This window comes from Strix aluco, chromosome 2 (genome assembly GCF_031877795.1).
Source record: "Strix aluco isolate bStrAlu1 chromosome 2, bStrAlu1.hap1, whole genome shotgun sequence".
Taxonomy (NCBI): domain Eukaryota; kingdom Metazoa; phylum Chordata; class Aves; order Strigiformes; family Strigidae; genus Strix; species Strix aluco.
The window spans coordinates 51243166-51268542 of record NC_133932.1 but is presented as its reverse complement, the minus strand read 5'-3'; the positions used below and the strand labels follow the sequence as shown (position 1 = coordinate 51268542).

At 40.3% G+C, this 25377-nt stretch overlaps 1 protein-coding gene across 3 annotated transcripts in view; it reads right to left on the bottom strand.

Annotated features, from left to right (window-relative positions):
* The window catches only part of BCLAF3 (BCLAF1 and THRAP3 family member 3), a 33642-nt gene extending 8265 nt beyond the window's left edge, over positions 1–25377 (bottom strand). For all 3 annotated transcript variants that reach the window (XR_012621946.1, XM_074814689.1, XM_074814690.1), the window contains exons 1-10: positions 25237–25377; positions 16958–17030; positions 14405–14983; positions 13396–14061; positions 10923–11101; positions 10126–10240; positions 9864–9927; positions 8921–9039; positions 6961–7075; positions 3208–3303 (exon numbers count right to left, since the gene is read on the bottom strand). Coding sequence is in view for 2 of the 3 variants with exons in the window: in XM_074814689.1 (XP_074670790.1) it covers positions 3208–3303; positions 6961–7075; positions 8921–9039; positions 9864–9927; positions 10126–10240; positions 10923–11101; positions 13396–14061; positions 14405–14983; positions 16958–16998 (1974 nt within the window). In the remaining variant the exon portion in view is untranslated. The remainder of the gene's footprint in view (positions 1–3207; positions 3304–6960; positions 7076–8920; positions 9040–9863; positions 9928–10125; positions 10241–10922; positions 11102–13395; positions 14062–14404; positions 14984–16957; positions 17031–25236) is intronic.

The window sequence follows — 25377 nt, the reverse complement described above, 5'->3', positions numbered from 1 at the left end:
CCCCTTTCCTGAAAAGTATCAGAGTCCAGGCACAATACAAATAAGTGCAAGTAAATTCTTGAAGTAGAATGCCTACCATAGGGAAAACTGATTTTTAATCAGTTATAATGATGGATTAAGCCCCTGAACATAGTTAAGATTAAGCATTCCCATTTCCCCCCCAGCTGCTGTGGTTCTCTGCTTTGACAGAGGTGGCTAGAAAGGAGGCCTTAGCGGTCTACCACTGCATTTGTATGACAACAAGCAAAGGAGCAGACTGAGTAAGAGATGGGAAAGGTACAAGATACTGAAAATGAGATTACACACAGCCTAAGAGTTTCACCCCAAGTACTACATGTTCCATAAGTGGGCAGGGAGGGGAATAGCAGTATTATTAATGTTGAACAGAATCAGCTGTAGAGAAAGTTAACAGACTATATATACATTTGGTATGTAGGCACTGCAGTCACACATAGCTTAGAGCAAAATGAGGTCATCTAAGGTGTGTGGAAAACATCAACTTCTGGTCTCAAAGTAAGAAAAAAACTGCTAAAGTGACATTCAGTTTTACATTAAGACTATTTTATAAATAATGCTAATGACAATGCCTGTGCACCAATGACCTCAAGCTCTCAAGTAAGTCCATATGAGCAAATATATGCCACCATGCTGGGTCTGCTGGGATGGACTTAATTTTCTTCACAGCAGCCCACATGGTGCTGTGTTTTGGATCTGTGACACCAGTGCTTTGGCTATTGCTGAGCAGTATCTGCACAGAACCAAGGCCTTTTCTTCTTCCCCTACTCTGCCACTCAGCAAGTAGGCTGGGGCAGGGGGCAGCAGGAAGCTGGGAGGAGACACAGCCAGGACAGCTGACCTAAGATGAACAAAGGAATATTCCGTGACATATAACCTCCTGCTCAGCAACAGAAACTGAGGAGAGGGGTTTTGGAACAGGCAGCCATTGCTTGGGGACCAGCTGGGCATCAGTCAGCTTGTGGGAGGTGGTGAGTGACTGCCTTTGCATCACTTTTTTCTTCTTTCCTTCAGTTTATAAACTGTCTTCATCTTAACCCATAAGTTTTCTCACTTTTGCTCTCCATATTCTCTCTCCCATCCTCCTGGGGGTGGAGGGGAGCTGAAGGGAGAGCAGGCAAGCAGCTGTGTGGTGCTTAGCTGCTGGCTGGGGTGAACCCAGCACAGCCATTAAGACACTGAACTGTATTAAACAGTGAGTGAAGTTTAGAACTGAAGATTACCATGCATGTACCCACTTAAAGGTTGGCTTAGTGGTTCACTGCAAAGTGTCATTACAAAAAAAGACCTTTTAAGTTTCATAAGATTTCTCCAGATCCTTTAAAACTGCTGTTTTAAATTTTTTTTTCCCCAAGAAGTTTAACATACTGCAAAGCCATATGTTTTTTTTAAATACTTGAAGAAAAGCTACATTTTTGCTTACTAAGTTAAAATGCCCCCATTTTATATACCAAGAAGTAGTGTGGTGTGATTTGTTTATTTTTTTGACAGGACAGGATGGCAGGGAATGGGACTGTGTGCGTAGTTTTCTGGTGTTTTGTTTGTATCTTGGTTTTTTTAAATAATCAGCCAAGAAAGTCTCCTGAGTGCAAGAGATAGTCAAATCACCTTCTTAAGTAGGTTTCAGCAACAGCATGGGAAGGAAGAACACTCTATGTTATACAGGAAGAAATTAAATGTAAAAAAAAAAAGATGAAATTAAGTCAATCAGCACTGCTGTTTCCATGGCACTGATAAATGTGCTATACACATACGCAAACTGCCATATGAGTGCATATGCTCTTTTCCCTACAATATTAAAGCACCATGGGACAGATCATTGGATACAGCAATATTCAGACAATATTCATATATACGCACGATGACAATTTAGGTGGACACTTTCGTGCTTGCATAATCTCCAGCAGAACTGTAGGCTGATGTAAATGAAGGCAGTCTTCCATTTTCTTTATATTACATCAACTACCAACACTGCCTCAATGATATGGCAGCCAGTGCTAAAGATCCCTCCATCCCCTATAGGCTGACAAGACAGAGGAGATACTGATTAAGAGGCTATGATGTCCTTAAATGTTAAAATAGTTATATCAGGCTGACACTTGAAACTTGTTATCTTCAGCTTGGAAAAAGACTTTTTTTTCAGCAGAATAAAGTTAACATTAGCTATCTGAGTACAATTGACTGGCAAAGCACACCTAAATGGGAGAGCCTGAAAGCCTTTTTATCCAACAGTTATGTTTAGTTGGGGGGGGGGGGGGGGAAGGACCAAAACCACATACACCTACAGTGCCCACCCTCAAAATTTCATCCGAAAATGCAAGCTACTTCACTTAGCCATCAAAACTTTACTTCAACTTCACTATCTACAAAACAGGAAAGATGACTATCTTCTCTGTGTGTTATTTCACTCCTGAGAACACATCTGTTAAATAAGCAGGGATAATTTTAAGGTAGAAAATTAGTGTAAGTTGTTCTAGACTTGAACAAAGTAGTTGTTTTACTTTTTTAATATAAAGAGCTCTAACTGAATCCATGCATAGCATGCCACTGTCTGCAGAAAAGGAAGTGTTTTTGTCTTTTCTGCTGAACCCATGATACATTTTACAATCAAAAGGCATCAGAAAGCCACTGCACTACCCTGAGAAGCACAGTTGCCCGTCCCTTCACCATCTTGAGGCCTGAAGAATAAAGTTTTGCAGTTTAAATTTTTTTTAAAAATCATAGATAGCAGTATGCAGGGTATACACAAGAGATTAACTCCCCAGAAATTCCTATAGGGAAGGGCTAATAACAGTAATACAATTTTGAAAGCAATACAATTCACGTCTCCTTGTCTTGCAAAATAGTTCAAGCTTCCACACGCATTGAGTGAAGGAAAGAAAAGTGACCAGCTTGGTCTTTTGAATAGATGAGCTTTCTAGTCATTGTTCAATTTTTGCAATTCTCACTCTCAACTTTTCAGTTAACTTATTTCAACTGCATGGATATAATACTGGACAATCCTGCTCAATCCATTGCAAGCCATCTTACCTACTGAAAGCTAAGCCTCCCATTGTTTCAATGGGAACAATTAGGCTATGACAACACTAGTTTTCATTGCATTTAATACCTTCAAAAATGTGTCTCCTGCTACTGAACTTAACAGAATTGAATCAACATTTTATGTAACATCTGATAAAAGCTGATCTGTACCTTAAAGTGCCTTCTGATGGGTCCTGCATTTTCAAGGTGTCCTCTAATGCGTCGGTGAGGGTAAGTATCACTTGGTTTTGAAGAATAGTAAGAATTCTAGTAGGAAAACAGACAGTTATTATCCTAGTGTTACTAAATTATTCAAGAAAACCTACAAAGTTCCCAAGTTATACTAACAAATATTGCAACCATTTCATTCTTGTAGCATTTGACACAATGACACTGTTTGAAGGAACCAGAGTAACAGGAGCACAGGGCCTGGAGTCCAGGCTGGCTGAAGTGATGGCAGAGCCCACAGCAGCCAAAGATGATACAGATCATCCTACTGGAATATTATCCTCTTGGAGAGATCTAAGCAGGTAACAGTGCAATTAAGGTTGTTCACCCAAGCTTCCCACAAGAACTGGAAAGCTCTGTGGAACCAGTATCTACCTGAGTATCCATAAGACCAAACAAAACTACAAAATTTACTTTCGTATTCGACAACTATTCTTAGCTCTGGCTTACACTTCAAACTCTTATTCAGTTTTCCCCTGTACTGCTGCGCCCCAGTAACATATCCCTCATTTTAGGATGTTTCCTATTTAAAAAGGTGTGGTTAACCCAGCATCAGTGTTCTGGTGACTCATCAAACCACTTAAACCCAATGCATTGTCCTCTGAACACTGCCTTTTAGACCTGGTCCTTACATTTTTCAAGGTGCTTGGTAGTGCTCACACCTGAACTGTACTGTTCTGATACAAGGCGCTCTGAATAGCAAATTCCAAACATTTGCCCTCTCACAGAAAGCAGCCACAAGCAGCCTTTTACTTCATTCATTTTTGTTTTTCTTCGGCTGTTTTCAACTTTACTAATATTATATTTCCAAACAAAGTAGTAGTGGATACAGTCACACAGCTCTGAATTTATAACAGAAAGCCTATTCAACACAGAAGGGATACATGTGGCTGAAATTACAGTTGGCTGCTTGGGTGCCACTCCACTTAACCCCACCAAATATTAAAGCAGTGCTAGCAGCTTACACATACAGAGATTGGGCTTGAGCTACTGCCCATCAGGATAAGCTCTTCTCCAGTTGCACCCAGTCCTGAAGAACTCCTTCACGGAAAGCCATTCTGAGCACTCACATAACACACCTACATGTCACGGGAAGTACCACACTACTGGAGCTAGCTTATTCAGCTGAATTATTTGTACTGCCTCAGATCTGAGTTAGCTGTGTTAGTGATCTGCTCTGCCCAGGAAAAATTACTCTTTTTGCATTACTTTGTATATTGAGCATTAGACATACTACATAAACAGGAAAACAAACACGGGGAGCATAATAAGAATTAAAAGACAAGAGAAACACAAAAACAGAAGGTATGCAATTAAGAATTGCCAATTAATGTACTGCAGGCACATTCACAAAATGTCTGTAAGCCCTCCAAGCCAGGTGGTGAGCACTGATTAATTCCACTTTTACTGACAAATGTGGACAGCAAACTAAAGTATTTTATCTTCTCACTTGTCTGCAAACCAGCTCCTGCATGGCTGAATTCATGAAGAGTCATTCTTTCTTTAGGATGCCTTGCATTTGTAATACCCATCCTTCACAGCTACTGTTGGTTATGAATTGATTACTCCTCACTGCAGTGAAGGACTTTAAGAAAATGCATGTTTGCAGTTCGCTATTAGATATCAAAATTCAGTCTTCCTGGATCTTCAGGACATCTAACAATAACTCAGTTTCTATTTCAAACTAACCCCTTTTAGTTGCAATTACTACATTACTGTGGTGGGTTGAAACTGGCTGGATGCCAGGTGCCCACTAAACCACTCTATCACTCCCCTCCTCAGCAGTGCAGAGGAGGAGAAAATAAGATGAAAAAAACATATGGATCAAGATAATGGGAGTTTAAAGCAAAAGCAAAGGCCGCGCACAGAAGCAAAGGAAAACAAAAAATCTATTTTTTACTTCCTATCAGCAGGCAATATCCAGCCACTGCCCAGGAAGCAGGGCTTCTGCATGCATAGCAGTTGCTCCAGAAGATAAAACATCGCAATAACAAATGCCCCCCTCCACCTCCTTTCTCTTAGCTTTCATTGCTGAGGAGACATCATATGGTATGGAATACCCTTTTGCTCAGTTTGGGTCAGCTGTCCCAAGCCCTCCCAAGACCTTGCCCACCCCCAGCCTACCAGTGAGGGGGCAATGTTGGGGAGAGCGCCTTGATGCTGTGCGAGCACTGCTCAGCAGTAGCCAACACACTAGTGTGTTATCAACACCTTTCTAGCTACTTCCACAGTTACTTCCATAGGACTGCTATGGGGGAAATTAACTCCAACTCAGCCAGACCCAATACAGTTAATGAGCAATTACTACTTGTTTTTGGGGACTTCAATCTTAAAGTCTTGAGCAAGTAGTTTTTTTACCATGAAAAACTTGTGTTGATTTACACTGAAAGATGCACTGTTGTATCTGCAAGGCAGCTACATTTCAGTGATAGTCAGAACTGACTACATAAAAGCTACTTTTGGTGGACCTCAAAAAAGTTTCATGGTCTTTTGGAACCCTGTCCATAGGGGATTAATTGCAACATATAAGAAACAGCAATTTATGTTAGTCTTCTCCAGAAAAAAGATATTTTAGAATTATACTGCACACATTAATAAAACTTTCCTGATCTCACCCCTTCCCCAAGTTAAACAAGCACAAACACTTGGAAATAAGACTTATTTAGAAAGAATTTTCAAAAGAAACAAATTTATTTCTACTGAACCTAATATAACTGTCTTGCCCATTTCAGTATTAAAAGTACATCACAGAAAGACAGTGTAAGAAAGAGTAAGTGCCCAAACTAGCTTTGATAAACACAGTATCAACACAGATAAGCTATTCTATTGTATAACATTCCATTCTCAAGAACATTTCTATTTCTGTGATTTGTTCCTCATTTTTATTTGTCTTTAAAATAACAGCCTTCCAGAACATTTATCATAATGAGAAACACTGTTTTAGTAACAATGCCACCCACACAAGATTCACATCTTCCCTTCCAACCACTGACAACTAGAATGCAGAAGAGTATTCTTCTCAAAGTGTTCAGTATTAACTCAGGTTATCTGCTCAATAATAAGGCCTTCTATATTATAGTTTAGGTAGTACATCATTAAGTGGAAGAAATGCATTATTAGGTACAAGCTTCTTTTACAAAGCCACAATACAAGTTTTTATTTCATAAAGCCCCTTAATTTCAGTAAGTCATTCTGAACCTAAAATTTAGTTCAAAAGTTTAGTTTGACCTATTCTGCTATTCAATAAGAGATCTGAAGTTGATCACCTTATTTCTGGACTAGTTAAGAAAATATTTTGATTTCACCCAACGTACCAATCTAAACTAGCTTTCTGAAGCAACAAATCCATGGCCAACTTGCTGCTAGGATACAAAAAGCAGTAGCAGAGTTGTTACGGAGTACTGCACAGGTATGCAAAAGCAAAATTATTTTTGTTGTATCAGCATCTGGTCATAAAAGTGTTCTTAGCTCATTTGTATTGATCTATGCTTCAACAAATATCTGAGGAAGTGCTCTTGCACTAGAATTGTGAAGTTATGAGTAGTTTTATTGTTGAGCAAAGTCTGAAGATAACGAAGCCTCACTTGAAATTTAAAAGGTCAAGACATCACAGATAGTTAAATTTACATCAGCATAGACAATGAAAGTAGTAAGAACAACAGATTCAGAAGCTATTAATTCTACATTTAGGCTTACCAGGTGAGGTTTCCCAATAAATTTCCTGAAAGGTGGCTTAATGAACCTCATAGGCTTTTGGAAGCCATCAAGTTGAGAGTTTTGTAATTTTGAAAGACTGCAGCTTTGATGGTTCCTGATGGGTATGTGTGAGAAAAAGAGAGAGAACAATTAAGATCTAAAGCCATAGCATATCAAACCCCTGTATTCTAAATAACCTTAGTCTAGCATCTGTATCACTTAGAAGTGCAAAGTGACTGTTTTTAAGTAATTTTTTTCTAGGACATTCAACAAATTACTAGTCCTCTGATTAAACTTAAGACTAAATTGCACAGAATTACATAGTAAGCTGCATTCTCTTATGCAATGACAAACGTAAAAGATACTCTACTTTCTTGAAATCCTTGCTATGCAAGTCAGGTTTCCTTGGCTCACCCAACTAGGCCTGCATGGCTGGTCATTGCTGCCCTCCGCTGGTTGAAACGCTTTCTGCATTTCAGCAGTTTTACACTCTTTACAGCTCTATAGTACTTTCTATTTCATGAAATCCCAAATCTGGCAGAAGCTCAGATAAACACCTAAATGCTCCAGTTTCATCCTCAGCAAGAAGGGTGCTCTGGCTTTGGGCTCTTGCTTGCTTGGGTTTTTTTACTGAGCACATTGCTAATACAAATATGTTCATAAGCCTCTAAATAAAACATACACTATGAAAACTAACCACCAGAAGTCAAAATTCACAGTTCATAAAGCATACAGAAACAGTTTTCATAGCTGCAAAATAAATTACTAAGGCAAAAATAGAGGCACACTGGACTAGTTAAGAGGCATTGGGTGTATCTCATATGTGAACTATGAAGAACTCCTGATCTCAGGAAAATCCTACCAATTGTCCATAACATTACTGCCCTCAGTCCACGTTACTCTGACAGTGTAACCCCTTACCACATCAAACTCCAGGATAGCCACACTTATTAGAGAAATTTGAGCTTCCCGCTTTGAGCGGCATACACAAGAAGTAAGCAGTACAGTAACTGTGGAAGTGGCAAAAACAAACCCTTCCCAGATAACCAGGCCAAACATACACTAAAGACATAGCCCCAGTTACATAAAAGGCTATATGCAACAGTCCAATATTTTACTGTTCCCCCCCTCGTCATAACTTTTACTTTTGTTGTTTAAAGAATCTCCAATACAAGAAATTTCTTTCGCATCTTCACAAGTCAGTTTTCCCAACTACGTGGGCATTGCCACTATTTGCCGTTATAGACTGCATTTAAAATGAACAGCAGCATATTAAAAGTGATCTGCAAGTCATGACTACAGTGTAGATACATTTCATTACATTACAGCAATTCTTTAATCAACATTTCTTCTAACACAATTAAGTCAAGTCATCTCTCTAATCAACCTCACATCAAAAGTGAAACAGGATGACTGAGGCTAGCAAACACCTCTGGGGCAAATGCCTTTAACAAACCTGTTGGAGGAATTCACTGCAGGAAAAAGCCATTTCAAAAATCTAGCTTTTCTTCATAAAATTCTCCAAGAATCAGAAAAACTCCAACTCTTTGTTGATATTCCACATGACATTACAAAACAACCAGGGCAACACAACAATGTATTCATCCTAGAATACTTTTACAAAACTACAAAACACCAAGAGAATGTTGTTATACAGCACATCAAGGAGTTCAAAAACAGCTAAGCATCTTTAATTTATTCCCCTCTTCCTATTCAGTGCTACAGCTTGAGCTTGCATTTCATTTTTTTTCCCCCACTACAGCTTAAACTCTTTCAAGGTAACACTCCATTAGAGTGGTTTGCAATGTACATTAGTTGAATTTCAGACCAAGTCAAACTTACAAGGGCAAACTATGAAAAAGAATCACAACACACGTGAATGTAACTGTGAAAGGGTCAAGAAATGAACACACAGAAGAACTACAGGCTTTGGCCAACAAGATTGTTATTCGCTAATTACCTTGGAGTTACATCATCTACATGAAACACTCTCTCATCTTCATTCTTCAGTCTCTCTTTTCTTCTCCTTTCTATATCATGCCGTAGATCATTTGGATCTTCTAACACTCTCATCATGTTCTAATTAAGAGGAAGGGTTAAAGTCAAGTTAGCTAGTAATAACTAAACACTGATGTGATTCTGTCCTTCAGGGGATGCATCCGGTATATAACCTTGTTAATGTAGTTCAACTATCTGCACACAGGATAGATGCACATCAACCCAAGGACCCGAAGTCCAAAACAACAACAAAAAGTAGTCCCAAACAATTACTCTTTCTTGGACCATCTTCCTTTTTACAAGTGTCCAAACAACAGTGAACAGAGCACTGGAATTCCGCATGGAGTTGCTAAGGCAAAAATAGTCACATGAATTCCAGTAAATCTTATAGTTCTACTATTCTTAAGTTGAATCTCCACATATATGTACTATAGAAAAAAATGGTAACTAAATCACAATAAGCATAGCTTGAAAGGGGAAGACAGAAAATCTTATGTCCCTGGATGAAAGCATTGAATAAAATAGCATTCTGAGGAGTTACATGGATAGCAGGCCATTCTAACATTAGGGTTGAAGGAACATTAAGGCTTTTTCTAATCTCAGAGGGGAAAAGCCACATGTCAGTCACCTACTTAATATTTACACTATTTAAAAACAGATAGGGGTCCAAGCAGGAGGAATAACCACAGTTCAGCTGCTTTGGAGAACACACCTCCATTTTACTCATCAGTCAACAGAGTATATTTGCACCATTGTGGTATCAGTGCATTTCTTTCAAAATAGTCAGAATTACTGATGGTCTTCAAAACATGTAAAAATGATGTTCTAATACCAAGGGGAAATGTTGTTTACATCTATATAATTTTAACTTACTGCTTGCCAGAAAAGTTAAGTAATCAAGATACCTGGGGAGATTCAGATTGCACAGTTCGTTTGTTCTGAAGTTCTGCTAGAGACATGTCAATCCTCCTGGAACACAAAAATACTACATAAAACAAGTGCCATCACCATAAATAACAAAAGCATTATTGACCAACTACAGAATTCTTTACAGGCTATGGGCAGGTAGGTTAGAGTCAGTGAAAAAACACTTTACATTGTGTAAAGTCTATGAAGATTAACTACCTTAATGCAAATAAATTAAGGCAAAAAGCACATCAAAATTACCTGTGAATTTCTGGATCCAAACATATTTTAACTTCATTCATATCTGCAACTGGTTTATCCTGAATTTTTGAGAACCGTTCATGTAAAGTTATGTCAGAAGTTGTAAAATAATTTGCTGTGAAGAGATATTAAATACAAGAATGTTTATTTGTAGTAGTTGAAATGCACAGTGGGAAACTGTATCTTTTAAAGATTAACTCTTAAGGACACCAAGATAACTTCTGAGATTAAATTTCAAACTATTTCTACTTGCAGTTTAACATTCACATATGAAAGATTAGGCCAGCCCAAATCAGACATCATTCTTATTTAGTAAGATTAAGCTCATTTAGAGTGTTAACTATTTGTCAGGTCTATTATGGTAGTACTCAAATGACTAGAATCTGTAAATAAAATTTAATACTGAACATGGTGCAGCAGTCTAAATGCTAATCTGAACAATTAAAAGGAACTACATATAACTAGGAAGTTGTGACTTCCTAGTTAAAGGAGCAAAGCTCCTTTTTTCCTCTCTTGTTCCTAAACAAGCAGGTTAGTCTTAAGTAGTACTAGCATAAAATCCTTTTGACCTTAACACTCCACAATTATGCCTCTATTATGGACTGAGATCTTACTATCATACTCCACCCAACTACTTTAAATCCTCAACCTACATTTTCCTTAAACAATACAGAATGAAGCCAAAATACAAATGAAGCCAAAGGCAAACACCTGATATTTACAAGGACAGCACATCTAATTCATTTAATAATCATAAATACATAAACACATACATATACCCCAAATATTACAGCCACCTTTAACTTGATGGATAATGGTGATTATTTCCTGAGTAAATTCTCTTGATGGGTCATTTTCAACATTTTGTGTTACAGATTCCATGTGCTCAAACACTGGATGAAAATTTTCATTTTTCCTGCCAACAGCGACCAGATCATGGGACATCTGTCTCTCTGTAGTATGACTAGAGGCAGTCCTAGAATAAAAATTTGCAGATAATTCACTTTAAAATAATTCACTCTATATGAAAACTTCAAATAGACAAGTAGAACAAAGCAATAAATTAAGAAGTTAATTCTAGGAATAAATGATGAAACTGAAATCTCATTTTGTTGGGTTTTTTTTAATTAAAAAACCTCATAAGGCCATAAGAAAGAAAAGCTATGATAAAATACAAAGAGGTATGACTACACTCTCAGGAATCCTTGTTCCAGTGAAGTTCACGATACAAAATTCGTGAATTTTAAACTTAATTCATCTAGATTAACAAATAAAACAGGCAAATGAAGATCCTAATATACTACTTTAGTATAATTCTGGAAGGCAATTGTGTGTGTGTCTGTTTATAAGGAGCTACCAGATAATGTTCAAGAACAGTCCAGAGATGTAAAAATCTCACAGCATCTTTGGGAACTGAATCATCACTTGAGCCTAGTGAAACAGCTTTACAGTGGCAATGTGTGAACCTAAGAACATGTTTAGCATCTTTTTGTCAAATTTTACTCATTCTAAGTAAGTTTACGCCCCGAATGGTTGCACTGCTGCTTAAGAATTATTTTGACAAGGAAACTAACACTTTAAAAATCCTGCTGTTGTTGTTGCAAGAAAAATGCTTGTCATTTGGAAAGACAAATTGAGGACTCAAACAGCCCACATAAAAGCTTTTAGGATAAAGACTGTTTACTGTGCATTCTGCAGTGATTATGTGCCTGCCCATCCTGTATTTGAAGCAAACAAGACTAGAAATTCATACAAAAATGGTATCAGAAATAGCCTCTAGCAGGTGCCAGAAGTCATCTATTTGCCCCCAGTAAACTGGAAATAAATGCATGCAAGAGGGAATCCAAACAGCCTCAACTGTAGATGATTTGAATTATCTACCTGCTCCCCAGGTTTATAAAGAAAGTATTCTTCTCAGCTGTGTCATTTCAAGTCAGGTGTTTGTTAAATGCCTAAAGTAGGTAGCACAAATATTCCCAGTCATCAGCTTCTGTAAAATTAGTGGTTTTGTCTTTAAAAAAAATAAAGTATTTAGCACTTTTGGCTGCAAAAGCAAACCTTCCAGACATTACATTAGCTGCAATCAATGTAATAGTTTCTTCAGTCTGCAAATAATTACCACATTCATCATGCAAGGCTTTCAAAAACAGTAGCGAGAGGCTACTAGATAGAGGAATCGTCCTGTGGGCTTGCAACAGAACCCAACAATAATTAAGTGACATTACTTTCCTTAAACTGTCATTGAGAAAGTTAAATGCATGTCCTAGACAGGGGAGGGGGCAGGCATTACTCCACTTTCCTCTGTCTTTCATATTAGCCCCTTATGTGCAGGCAGCAACTTGTCTTTGTAACCCTCTATTGTATTACATGTATCTGAAATACCAGAAAGGGAAAAAATTGATATAGATGTTTTATTTAGGACAAGAGGCAAAATACCTTTAAAATGAAGGCTAATCATTTTGGATGGGAAGCTATTCCCTTCCAAAAGGTATTACTGTCATTATATGACATTCTTGCCTGCAACAGCAAGGCAACAAACCAGAAAAGCCTGCAAAAATCTACACAAGCCAAGCTGCTTACCCTCTACCATGTATCCATCATCTAGATTTTCATAATATTACCACTTTTTTCCAATTCAGCCAGCACTGGGAATGCTAAAGGGAACCACAAGTATTACACAGAAGACAGACAGAAGCAGACTCTACTGCTTTTCAGTTCTGATGCATCAACAGATTGCCACTTCATTTGTTACAACAATAAACAACATAACCCATGGATCTCTAACTTTTTGACAGCTTTATTGAACTTCAGATCTTGAACATCTGAATGTGTGCTTGAGATTTATGTAATTTAAAGGTTATCTGGTTTTTAGAGGAAATGGGTGACTCAGTCAAAAAAATTACATCATATTCCAGAAGAAAGTACAGGACTAGGCTTCTCTACTTTCATTGTTTTGGTTTTAAATAAAAGTAATACATTTTCTTATCAAAAGCAACATTTAAGTACAGGTTTGTATCAGGCATATGGGCTCTTTGCACTTCCTACTACAGCTGCATGAAATAAACTAGGGGATTTTTGTTTGTTTGTTTTTAATAGAGGTAGGCTGTAAGTTTCCAGCCTGTGTAACTTAATTTTTTAAAGGAAATAAAATTTAAAAGGTAAAACCTTAGTTTATCCTTGTTACTGCTTAAAGAAACTGGGCTTTCCGCCAATATTCATAAACTGTAAAGAGACAGGAAGAAAGAAGAAGAGCTGAGGGGAAAGCAATACCTGTACTTGGTCACCATTTTCTTCATATCCACTTTGATTGTGAGACGTTCCCTCCTACAGTTGACATCTGACATTTTCACATCTGAAACAGTATGACTTGAATCATGCTGGCTATCGGAGGAATCTACTTTTTGCCTGAATTCCCCTTCTTTCCTTACTCTTTCCTTCGGTTTGTTTTTAAAAGATCTCAGATCAACCTCCATTTTGGAAGAGTTAACACAAGCATTGCAGACCTTCTTTGAACTACATTTAACAGGTACTTCAACGTGCCCTTCTTCAGTCCGTCTCGCTCTTCCACCACTAAAGTAATCTAACTCTTTGCTATTCCGGACACCCTTAGAAGAACCATATTTCTGGTCTTCCTGCTTCACATATTTCTGAGCTCTATCGTCTGAAAAAGGCTTTTCCCCATCCGGATGCCTGCGCCGCTTGTGACTGTACTCATAGGCTATCTTTGTGACAGAACCCTCCGAGTACTCCCTTTCAGCCGATCGGTGGGACTGGGCACCCAGATTTCTTTGCTCCTCCTTTTCTTGGTACAGTGGAAAAGAACGTTCTTGCTTCCACTTGGAATTTCTTGCTACTTCTCCACCGTCATACCTCTCCATTTCTTTAGCCCTTTTGGACGTGTGCCCATATTCTCTGTAATCGTGATCTTCAGGATACCTGTGTTGACATAAAGCAATTTACACTTGCACTAGAGAAGAAAGCGAGAACTTATATGTGCAGAATGTTGAACAGCAGAATGCGTGGCAAGTTAACCCATAATCCCTCACGCCAAGGTACAGATGTGCAGGGGCTCTTAAGAGGGAAATATTATCCTTTCATACTCTAGCCATCATTATGATTTACTTAAAAGACAAATACTTCACTACTACCAGTCGCCCATAATTAAACTACAAAGTGGCCAACGTGTTTCAAGGTGGGTATCTTCAACTATAATGAAAACAGACTTTCACTTGAGGCTTTACACCACAATACCCAGGTTTTAATTATTTTATTCCTATACCTCTTCTGTAAAGAGCTCCTGGCCGTAAATTCATCAGAAACTCTTCTGGGTGACTGACCATACTTCTCTTCATGTAACCTCTGGTGCCTCAAGTCATCTTCATGCCATTTTCTTTCAAGTTTAAATGAAGCCCCTAATGGTCTATGAAAAGGTTTCATTCCTTTTTCATTTCCAGTGACTTTGTAGTGCTCAAACATGTATCTTTCTTCCATTTTGTGTTGGTAAAATGGACGATCATGCTCTTTATATGGTATTTCTGAGTATTTTGGTGGTAACTGGCATCTCCTATTGCTTTCAGTTCTTTCAGATGAGTGTGTTCTGTAGGGTTTATGACTGTAAGTATCTTCCATGAGATTTCTTTTCAGGTTTGGTGAAGGTGACCTACGTTCATATATTCTCTGGTGGTTATTTCCATGAGGTGCAAACCTGGAATTGCTTTGTCCATATTTTTCATCTTCTGTTCTCCAAGGCATAGGTTTCTTTGGGTCCTTACGAAAGCTTTTATATTCACAGTCATAATTAATATGAGCATGCCTTTGCCTATGGTGCTCTGGACTCCTAAATGCTGGAGATAAGGACCTAAGGCAAAAATAAAATTCACTTTGAGTAGTCCCATAAAATTGAAACAACCTCTTCATGAGAAATTCTATTCCCTAGGGAACATTTAGTATACAATTTTAATCAACTGGTAAAAAATTAAAAACACAAGCCAGGATATTCAAAGTGTCACTTGCCTGGCTAGAGTATCAAGCTTACTTTCACTCTGCTGAAAGTTTTCATAGTAAAAATACCCACTCAAAATAGTAAGACAATCATTTTCTCTTTGCATTTTTCCATGTAAAACTAAAAATAATTTCATATATATGAAGTTTTCACTACATTGAAAACAACTGTTATAAACATTTTCACACTTCTCAAGCATTCTCTATCTTTTTCAGTGCCAAAAGAAAAAGGGGAAGGAAAAAAAGCATACAAAGAGCCTCAAAAAAATTTTTAAAAAGAAAAAAAACTTTTCAGGTCTTCTTTGCATGTCAAAACAACCCCAAAAACTGATTGAAAACATTATAAATTATCCTACTTAATGTCACACAGGTAGGCTTTTCCCTGCAGAAAAGACCAAGTTTGAGAAAGATGTTTTGGTCTTCTTGTATAATTGTCTGTACATGTACACACATGTACACATATGCACTTCCACACTTATTGCAGGTTTTGCTATTAAAAATTTCAGTTGCTAAGATCCACCCAATTGCATCACTCAGCTTTGCATTTTCACCTACAGTTACAAAAAGGAAAGCAACCTGTGAAGAGTTATTTCAGACAAAATTTCCTTAAATAAAAACAGCACAAGCCACTAGGAAGAATCAGAAAGTAATCCAAGACATAACAGTTCTACTCGTATTCAAATATACACTCTACACTCTCAACACACTTTTTAATAAAACCATTGAAAAATATAAATTGAAAAAATTCAAGGAAGTCACTTCTGTATGCATATTGTAAATGTACAATTTGGTGTAACTATCTGCTCCATTTCTGCAAACGAGTTCAAACTCAGAACCACAGATCTTCATAAAACTCCAATGGCTAACTTCCAATAGCACCCATACTGCTGCTGCCATGCCACGTTGTTCTGGTTAAGGCTTGCATTTTAATGAGAGCTGGGGCATTCGCCCCTGCCCTTCACTCAAAGGACATTCACAACTATCAATCTAGCACGGAAGTAGACAGGATTTCTTTTTAAAAACGAACAAATAAAAACCCACATACATTTTTCTGTGTTATCCAACAAACTCCCTTGGTCTTGGTCATCACAACTTAGTCTGTTTAGAAAAGCAACCCAAAACCATCAGAAAAGCAGCTTCAAGCTCTTGAAAGTTTAAAATTGTATTCCAGCCTCCTAGTTTTAACATCTCAAGTTTCCATTCCAAGTCCTAAAAATCAGGCAGGTAACTAGCAGCATGAAGTAACCTGGATGTTATTCTGGTGACGAACATCAATGACACACTTCTAGGCTAGTGTCCAAAAAGAAGGGCACTAACTCCCATGGTTTCAGTTTGCATTATGCTGCAAGGCATATCTAACCGTGTTAAAGATCAGCCCCAAAGGCTTGGAAAGCGCCTGTGGTGTTTAAACTCAGAAGTATTTTTTTTAACAGTCAATCTGGCCCTCCCTGTAGACCAAGAGGCAAAACAGGAGTGAGTTAGACATTAAATGAACCCAGTGGTGCTTGAGTAAAAATAACCTTAACTAGTTTGATGCTTGTATTTTGTGCTTAGGGTAGCTCCAAGTCCCAAAACACGCAAGTTGAACAAGGTTCCTGACAAGACAGCAAAACCTTAACACCTCCAGCTTAGAAGTCGCAATAAAATTGTGAGTTGGGAAAAGAAATTGCAGAAGGTATTCAGTTTGGAAAACAAATTCTAATTTATAAGATACACTTTACAAGTTGCAATTCTGGATACAATTTTCTTTCTTTTACACAAGTTTTAAGTCCTAATTATAATCCTCACACAGAGCTACATTTCAGAACGCAAGTTATAGATAAATATTTACCTTGGTTTCCATCGTGGTGATCTTGATCTAGACCTTGTCATCTTCTCTCACTGTTTATATGAGTTTCTTGAAGCTGTAAAAATAATACAGTTTACTATGATAACAGAATCGCACTACAAATTGCAACAGGGACAGCTGTTTTTTAACAAGTATAGTATTAGATGCTTCAAAGTTGGGGTGAGGCATATTTTTAGGATTCCTCCAATTCCCATTAAGGCAAATAACTTTTTTCCTAATTGCTGCTCTTAGAACACAGTTTATTTTCTTTATAAAGATTTAAATACTTGACCATTGCTCCCTTTTTCTCTTTCCATTTTGTTGTGTTGCCTATTCACTCTGTTTTTAAATGTTAATCTCACAAGCAAGCTGCAGCAACTGAAAAAATGTTGTACTTGTTAGTATGTATTGAATGCTATAGATAACAGAGGGGAGAGACAGCCAGCTTTAAAATCAAGTTTATGAAGAAAAATGTTTTTGCACCAAGTGATATTCTGAACTTCAAATTTGTAATATACACTGATATTTCTACATGGTTACAGACCTCCTGTAAGCTTTAACTGTTCCATCACATCTTAACTGCCGTATCATCACACACTTCATCCAAATAAAACCATGTACAAAAGATCACTTTTCATTTTTAGACTTAACTTGTTAATAACTTACTACCTAGATGCACATTTAAATATACAATGGATGCACTATGATAGAAGGCACTGGTCCTGAATCCTGGAAATAGCTCTGGGCACCCCTTCTCATAAAAGCTATAGAAGAATGAGAAAAATAATCAGTGGAATCTACCCTTCTTGCTCTTATTTGCAAAAAGATACTAGGAACTTGGAAAACACATGATGAAAGGATATATAAACTCACCAGTAACATGACTGGTGAATAGGAACAGAATAATTATTCATTATTTAGCAAACACAAGGATTAAAGCAGAGTGAAATTATCAGGTAACAGGTTAAAATTTGGAATTTGAACCACATACCCATGCCTACAGCTGCTAATTACCACAAGACGCTGTAAAGGCCAGAAATATATACAAAAGCAGATCCATCAGCAGCTCTGAAATTAATAAACAACCAGACACTTGAAACTGGAAGAATACACCCAGGTCAATGTCACTCTATATGTGCTCTGGTATTTTCTGAAAGTATTTGCTCATATACACATAGAGACAGAAAACTAGTCTGGACTGGCCAAGTATGGCCTTTTTGACACTCCCAGTGCTCAAATAATTTCTTTTAACAATCTTACCTCACCAACTAAAATCAAAAGGGGAGAAAAACCAGAAAGCTTTAAGATATGCAAGAAACCTGGAGAAGTAGGTGAGCACCCACATGCCTGACCCAGTGCCACCCGCTCCCCCACACTAATTGGTCAAATAAAATATTGCATCTTGCTGTATCTGATTTTTTTGTACAATTAGCTCATGGCCCAACCAGCAGTATCTTAGAGGAGAACGTACAACAAACTTCTGATGTCTACCACCACAGGTGGATGTTAGACAAGCCACCTACTACATTTCAGAGTGATTCTGGAAACATTTGCTTCCTGCTCATTAAGCTGCACCATAAGCTAACCGGACAACTATTTGCAAGACATAGCAATGGCTTAGTTCTGGAGAAAATCCTCTTGAATTTATTTTAAAAATCTCATGTCTCCTGTTTGCCATAAGAGTATTTGCTCTGCAATTAATCTTTCCATGAGACAAGGTAAGAAGTTTTAAGAAGTGTTGCAAGAGATGGTGAAGGAAAAAAACACCAACCCCAAAGTACCCCGAAGACAACATATAGTATTTGTTCCCTGAACTTTCAAATATGAAGTTAGCATTGCCTCTTAGATCCTAAAGTATGTACCTGAGGACTACATAGCATGAATTAACTTCAGGCCCTTTACTTATTCAAAGATCATACTAGCCAAAGCTAAGAATGACACTCCAATGCCAGTACTCATATTAAGTATTATTTTTCAAAGTTATATTGTGACCAAAATATTTTCCTATTTCTCACACATAAAAACACATCTTACTGAACAGTATTTCAGAAACACACACACATACCCTGCCTAACACATTTCAAAAAGAGGTGCATGTCCCTCAAGCTTCAAAGTTTCACTAGTACCTTCTCTTCTTGTAAACTTTAAAAAGTGACAGTGTTCTATATGCCATACAAATTCTTTCCTTCTATCTTCCCTTCAGCTCTGAATTTTATCCTTCATTTTCAAGTGAATATGTAAACACCAAAAAGACAAAAGTACCATTAAATCCCACCCAACCATCATACAGGACCCAATACGCGACGATCTCTCACTGCACACCAATCAAGCTAGAAACTGTACATACGTAACGAGATTCCTTATTCTTTCAAGACTGGCTAAACAATCGTACTAAATGCATGAGAACTGTGACAGCATGTCCTAGATCTTGCCTTAGGATAAAGAGGACTACTGTAATTTCCAATGAAGACACTCCTTTTGTTTAGTGGAAAGAAAGTGTTCATTTATTGCAATGCACCTCCTAAAAAGTGACCCACACAATACGATTTCCTCACAGCAAGATTCAAGATGCAATACGCAGCATGTGAAGGCAGCAGACACTTGACTCCAATCAAGATTCCCAGTGTAACACTAGAATTAAAAAATTAATCTACACAGAATTTGTAAGAACATTGCTAAGTTCAGGTTTAAATCAACAAGCAAATCAAAAAGCAGGCTTTTTGTAGGGTGGTACCAGGCAGCAAGCCTGTCTATAGCAGAATTACTTGAATCAAGTGAATTACTTGAACACTATCGTTCCTGAGTCAGCCATCCAGATGCTTCTGAAAGGCCAGGTCATGTTGGAGCAGAGGTACCAGGACCTGCTATGATCTGTGTTCTGAATTTCATCAAATCCTCCTGCTGTACTCTATGGGATGCTGTCACTATGAAAACACAAAGAAGTTTTTTTAACTAGAAAGCAATATTATTAGGTTCATAGAGCTGCTTGTGTTTGTTGTGTTACAACAATAAGTGACTCATTGGAGGAGTTATCAGTATCTGTGCTTAGATAGTTTTTAAATATTAATGGAAACCCCACCTTTTATTTTCTTTTCCTTGACTTCTGGAATTGAAATCAGACAACTTCCCTCTCAAGACAAATGGCCTCAGAACTGCTGCCAGCTCTCCTCTGATTCCACCCTTGAGAGATGAGTGCTTTGACAAGTACGAAATTCTTGTAGTATCTACTACAAACCTGAAAGGAGTATCTTGAAAACAACCAGAAATTTTATGGGTGTGCCAACCTGAATACACATTCTTTCAGAAAGGCTATGAATTTTTAACAACTTGCTCTCCTGAACAGAGCAATCTTCAATCTCATTGATTTTCTCCATCATGAAATACAAGAAATCACAAGTTTCTAGCAGTCATCTAGCTGAATGGAGGGGAACTAGAGCTCTTCCTAATGCAAAGAGCCCCACACCAGCAAGCTCCAAACAGCTAAAACCTTGCAGGTAGAGCACAGACTGAACAGAGGTAGTTAACTCTCCTGTAAACAGACCATAAATACGTGGACTGCTTTACATGCCTTTTGAGTGCCTTCCATCATCTACAACAGATCATGGAAGAAACCCAATGCAGGACACGCAAAGGGCAGGTCAATAGTAGCAGTGCTCACCATCAAGGACCTGCTCTTCAACTGCCATTTCACCTGTAGTTGAAGGAAGGTCATTCCTCACCCCTCTAAGGGATTCTTAACTGCCATTGCCTCCCAAATCATTTAGAGGAAGGGATAAGCAAGTCTTTCATAGGCTGGGTCACACAGTAGACAGAGACACATTGACCCTTGCTGCAAAAACCACCCAGCTCACTACTCTCTCACTGCACAAATAGATAAGAAGTAGCTGAAAGCTTTTCACTGACCGACTTCTAGGTGGCGATCAATTAGAACCTGCGAGTGACACGCCAAAGCATGTATTGCTGCAGTGTCTGTCAAGAAAAAGAAACCAGAAATTGAAAGTCACAACACCAATCCAGCCAATATTAGACAGAAATACAAATCAAATTAAAAGCTCAGCTACAATCCAGACAAAAAAAAAAAAAAAAAGAAGAAAGATCTTGATGCCTGCAATAGAGAAAGCCATTTACCCTATCCTTAAATAAGAAGTATAGAACTGGCAACTTTTCTAGTAGGTAAGTTATCGTAGCTGATTGAAAGGCTGTCCCATGCAGTTCCCACCCCAGCCATTGTCCAAGCAGGACACAAGCCTGGCATGTTCTTGCCCATTCAGCTTCCAGGCAAATCTTATCACCTCCAACAGCAAATGCCCAGGAAAAAGTACAGAGAAACATCTCCCAGCAAAACATTTGAGAACCTGCAACAGGACTTCAAATCTCCTTTAGTCAGTGCTTCCTAGATTGGCTTGAGTACCATCATCACAGGCAGTGTCTCCCAGTGCCACGCTAGGCCACACATGCACCCATTTCTCAACGATTTTTCTACTAAACACCCTCAACCTCAAAACCACAGCTCCCAACTGGCACTTTCATCCATCACCCCCAACCCTGCAGGGGCTGGAGGAAGGATGTCATGACATGTGCAGTGCAACCCTACCCCATGATCCAGCATCGTTGCCCCAGCACCAGAGAGATGCCTGGAGCAGTTACAGCTCTGCCAGTCCACAGACTCCCGACAGGAGGCACATCACCTCAGGGCAGGATGCATGTGACAGGTCTGAAAACTATGAGCTAGAACAGCTGTTTACATCAAGGACGCACACCCCAGCTGAGGCAAATGAAACTTGGCTAAGGGATTTCTAAACCATTCCCTCTTTTAGACAACACAGCAGGTAACAGATCAACACAAGTGACCAAGATCCAAATTTCTTTCCCCAGTTTCCTCACAGCTCTCCAATACTCAACAAGTGCTCTTTCTGATTACAGATCCCTTCACCCGTCACTCTCAGAGCACCTTCCACACATCCAAGGTCATGTTTTGAATCTCCAAAATATTTTGCAGTAGGCCTGGAAGCACCCCCAGACCACTGCAGCTTCAGCTGCACTGGCAACACAGCCTGGAGATGACACCACCAGGGAGATGACAGGGATATTCCTTTTTTTTTTTCTTCCCCTTTCTTTCTCTTTTTATCCCATGCTATGCTTACCAAGTTTCCTGATCAGGTCCACAGCATTTCCCCAAGCAGTTGTGGCTGGGAACAATGGGCAGTGATGGCAGGAGGCAGCACCACAAGCCCACACTCCTGCCAAGTGTGCCACCACCCGAGAGAGGTGAGCTCCAATGCTCCAGTTTGCCTGCTGAGAAATAGGGTTCCCTCTGGTCTCCTGAAACCACAGTCACTGCAGCTTTAGAGAACTTTGTGTCCTCCTCCCCAACTTTATCATTTTTCTTTGGTACAAGCTGGGGGAGGCAGGCTTTACACAGGCAGTATCTCAATACTGAGGATCATTAACAGACAACCAGACCTCATGCTAGCAAGGTAACCATCCCACCCAGTGGCAGCATTCAGGCATCATTCCCCTCTGCTTGCCATACAGTGTATCTATCTAAATAATAGATATATTATTTAATATATAATATTAAATTTTATATATATATATATATATATAAAAATAATAATCATTGCTCCCCCTTACACTCCCAGTAGGATAGAAAGTTCAGGCCTAGCTGAAGCATACAGTACTTCTTAACGGACCACTAAAATTTTAAGCAATTCCTTGGGATACACAAAAATTATTCCCCTGCATATTTGAGCAAAAGAACAAAAATAACTGAGCAGATCTACTGAGCATGTAGCTTAAGCTCAGCATGCTCTCATTTAAAACTAACCCATTTAATGGCACTAATTAGCAGGCGGTGCCTCACCTTTGCAGAAAAACAGATTACAATGCCAGCTTGGAAAGACTGAGCAGGATAAATCTGTATCACATAATAAATCAGGTATTTCACTCTCAAATATACATTTTTGTGTGTGTGTTTTACAGAAAGCACAACTCATAAATGTATTGGTGAGCCTTTTCTATAATGCATTGAATTAGAGGCCTTTAACGCCCATCTATTACAGAGCCTTAAATGTCACAGCGGCATCCCCAGCTGCTTCTGCCTACCAGTTTCTAAGCTGCCACCAGCAACATGTTAAATCCGCTCCTGTCACAGTCCCAGAGACAAGCCACAACTTCCTGCCTACTGAAAGCTCTCCAACACGTACAAACCATAATGGAGACCTTTGCTTTTTCACCTTAAGCCACAAAAACACTGGAAAACCAAAAGAAACCCCTTAGTTATTCAGAATCAGCAACGCCACACAGCAGTGCTGCCAGGAGGCCGGGAATTCCAGGCTGCCTTCCCCAGCCACACCAGAGAAATGAGCCCTTGCTGGAAGACTCCCAGCACGCTTCCTCCTTTCCCCGCAGACAGCGAGCGCCTGCTGCCACCTGAGAGGAAAAGCAAACCTCACCGCGTGCAACCACATCGCCTGCCAGCTTGCTGCGACACCAACCCAGCCTACGTTACCTCCTGACAGGTGAACACCCACAAGGCAAGACTGCACCGAAATCAAGCCCATCTCAGCACAGCTCAGGCGGGTGGAGAGATGGTTTGATCGCTCTTACAAAAGCGGTGGCAGAAATACCAGTTATTTTGCTGAAGGCAGATGTGGAGGAGTACATGGACACTCATTAAGACAGACAGCTGTTTATCAGGATAACAGGGTGTGTCTTTAAAGGAAGTTAATTAATTTCAGCTCACCTCATCAACACCAATATTAAAAAAAAGCCAACAGAAAAATTCTTGTAGCTTCTGATTAGTCCTTCAGAGTGGGAAGATGAAAACAAGGGGAAAGACTTAGTCATCCATGTTCTCTGCCCCTCTCTGCCCAGCCTTGTGTCTCACAGCCTGCCACAATATGACTTGTATCACCAGAGATCCTTCCATGCCTTTTGCATGTTTCTTCCCCTCCCTTCCTGGCACCCTCTTCCACGCTCTTCCTTCAGCCGTCCACACCCAGCAAAAACTTTCACAGAAGATTCACTTTTCCTTGAGGCCCAGAAACACACAACGTAAGCAGGTAATTAAAATCTCCCAGCAATCTGAGTAGCCTTTGTTTTAAACCCTTGTAATTCAGGAACCTAAACTATATTTACAAGTGACTTGGGGCGTTTTAAGAATTGCAATAAAAATTAGGCGTTGCTGTTCTGGATGGAGTTGAGCCAAGCAAGGAGATTGCTATCACCGATTCCTCCTGAGACATTACTGCCCCCTCAGATGTGTATGAATAACTGGGCATAATGGACCAAATCAACCAAAGTAGTATCAAAACCCCACAGACTGGGTCAAATCAGCACCAATTCATCTTGCTTTGGTTTGACTCAATCCTGAAAATGTATTAAGCTAAACCAAAGACATGCTAAAATTAAGATATGGGTGCTGTACAAAACATGTGCAGCTCTAAGTTATTATAAACACACTAACGGTTGTAAATCTGTGTGTGACAGCACATAAATTACTAGGAGCAGGGACTGCTGCCTCGGATGCCTTGCTCACCTCTGAGGAAAACGCTGTCCTTAGAGTAACAGCGCATCGCCGCGCCGTGGGGCGCTGGGCCGCTGGCCCAGCCGGGTCACAGCAACACCGGTTTTCGGGAACCGTCGAGACACGAGGCCACGGCACCGCCAGTCCCACTGCCCCCTGCTTTGTTCCTGGCCCTCCCAAACCTGGCCGAGCGCTTGAGCTACGTGCCTCGTACCGCAAAACACACACGCGTGGACCTGTATACACGTACACGCACAGTTCCCCCCGCGGGCACGCCCACGGGGAGAGGCGGGTTACGGCGGCCGCTGCTCCAGGCTGCCCGGGCACCAGCAGAGCCGGGGGGCTCAGCAGGGCCCCCACTGACCTCCCGTCCCCGCAGCACCCGCCGCCGCCGCCGGCCCACGCCTCCCGGGGCGGCGTGGGGAACGAGAGCAGTACTCCCCGCTCGCCTCGGCCGCCCGCGGGCCGGGCAGGCCGGCGGGTCCTACGATGGGCGCGGCAGCTTCGTGCTCCCCGGCCCGGCGGAGCCCCAGCGGCCCGGCCCGCCCCTGCCCGGCCGCCGAGGCGGGGGATGGGGCCGTCCGGCGCCGGGCGCGCAGGCGGCGCTGACAGGGACAATGACCGCCGCGGCCCCCGGGCTCCGACCGCCCGGCCCCGGCTCCCGCCCGGCCTCACCCTGCCCGCGGCACCGGCCAGGCCCCCGCCCCCCCCACGCCGGGCCTGACCAGGCCCCGCCGCCGGCCCCCACACTCACCGCCAGCGGGGCCGCTTCCGGAGCCGCCGCCGCCGCCGCCTCCCGCCGCCGCTCCGGCCGCCGCCGCTCCGCCCCGAGCAGGTGCCCGGCGAAGAGGCGGGGCGGGTCCCGGCGGGCCGCGCCGGCCGCAGCTGCTCCCCA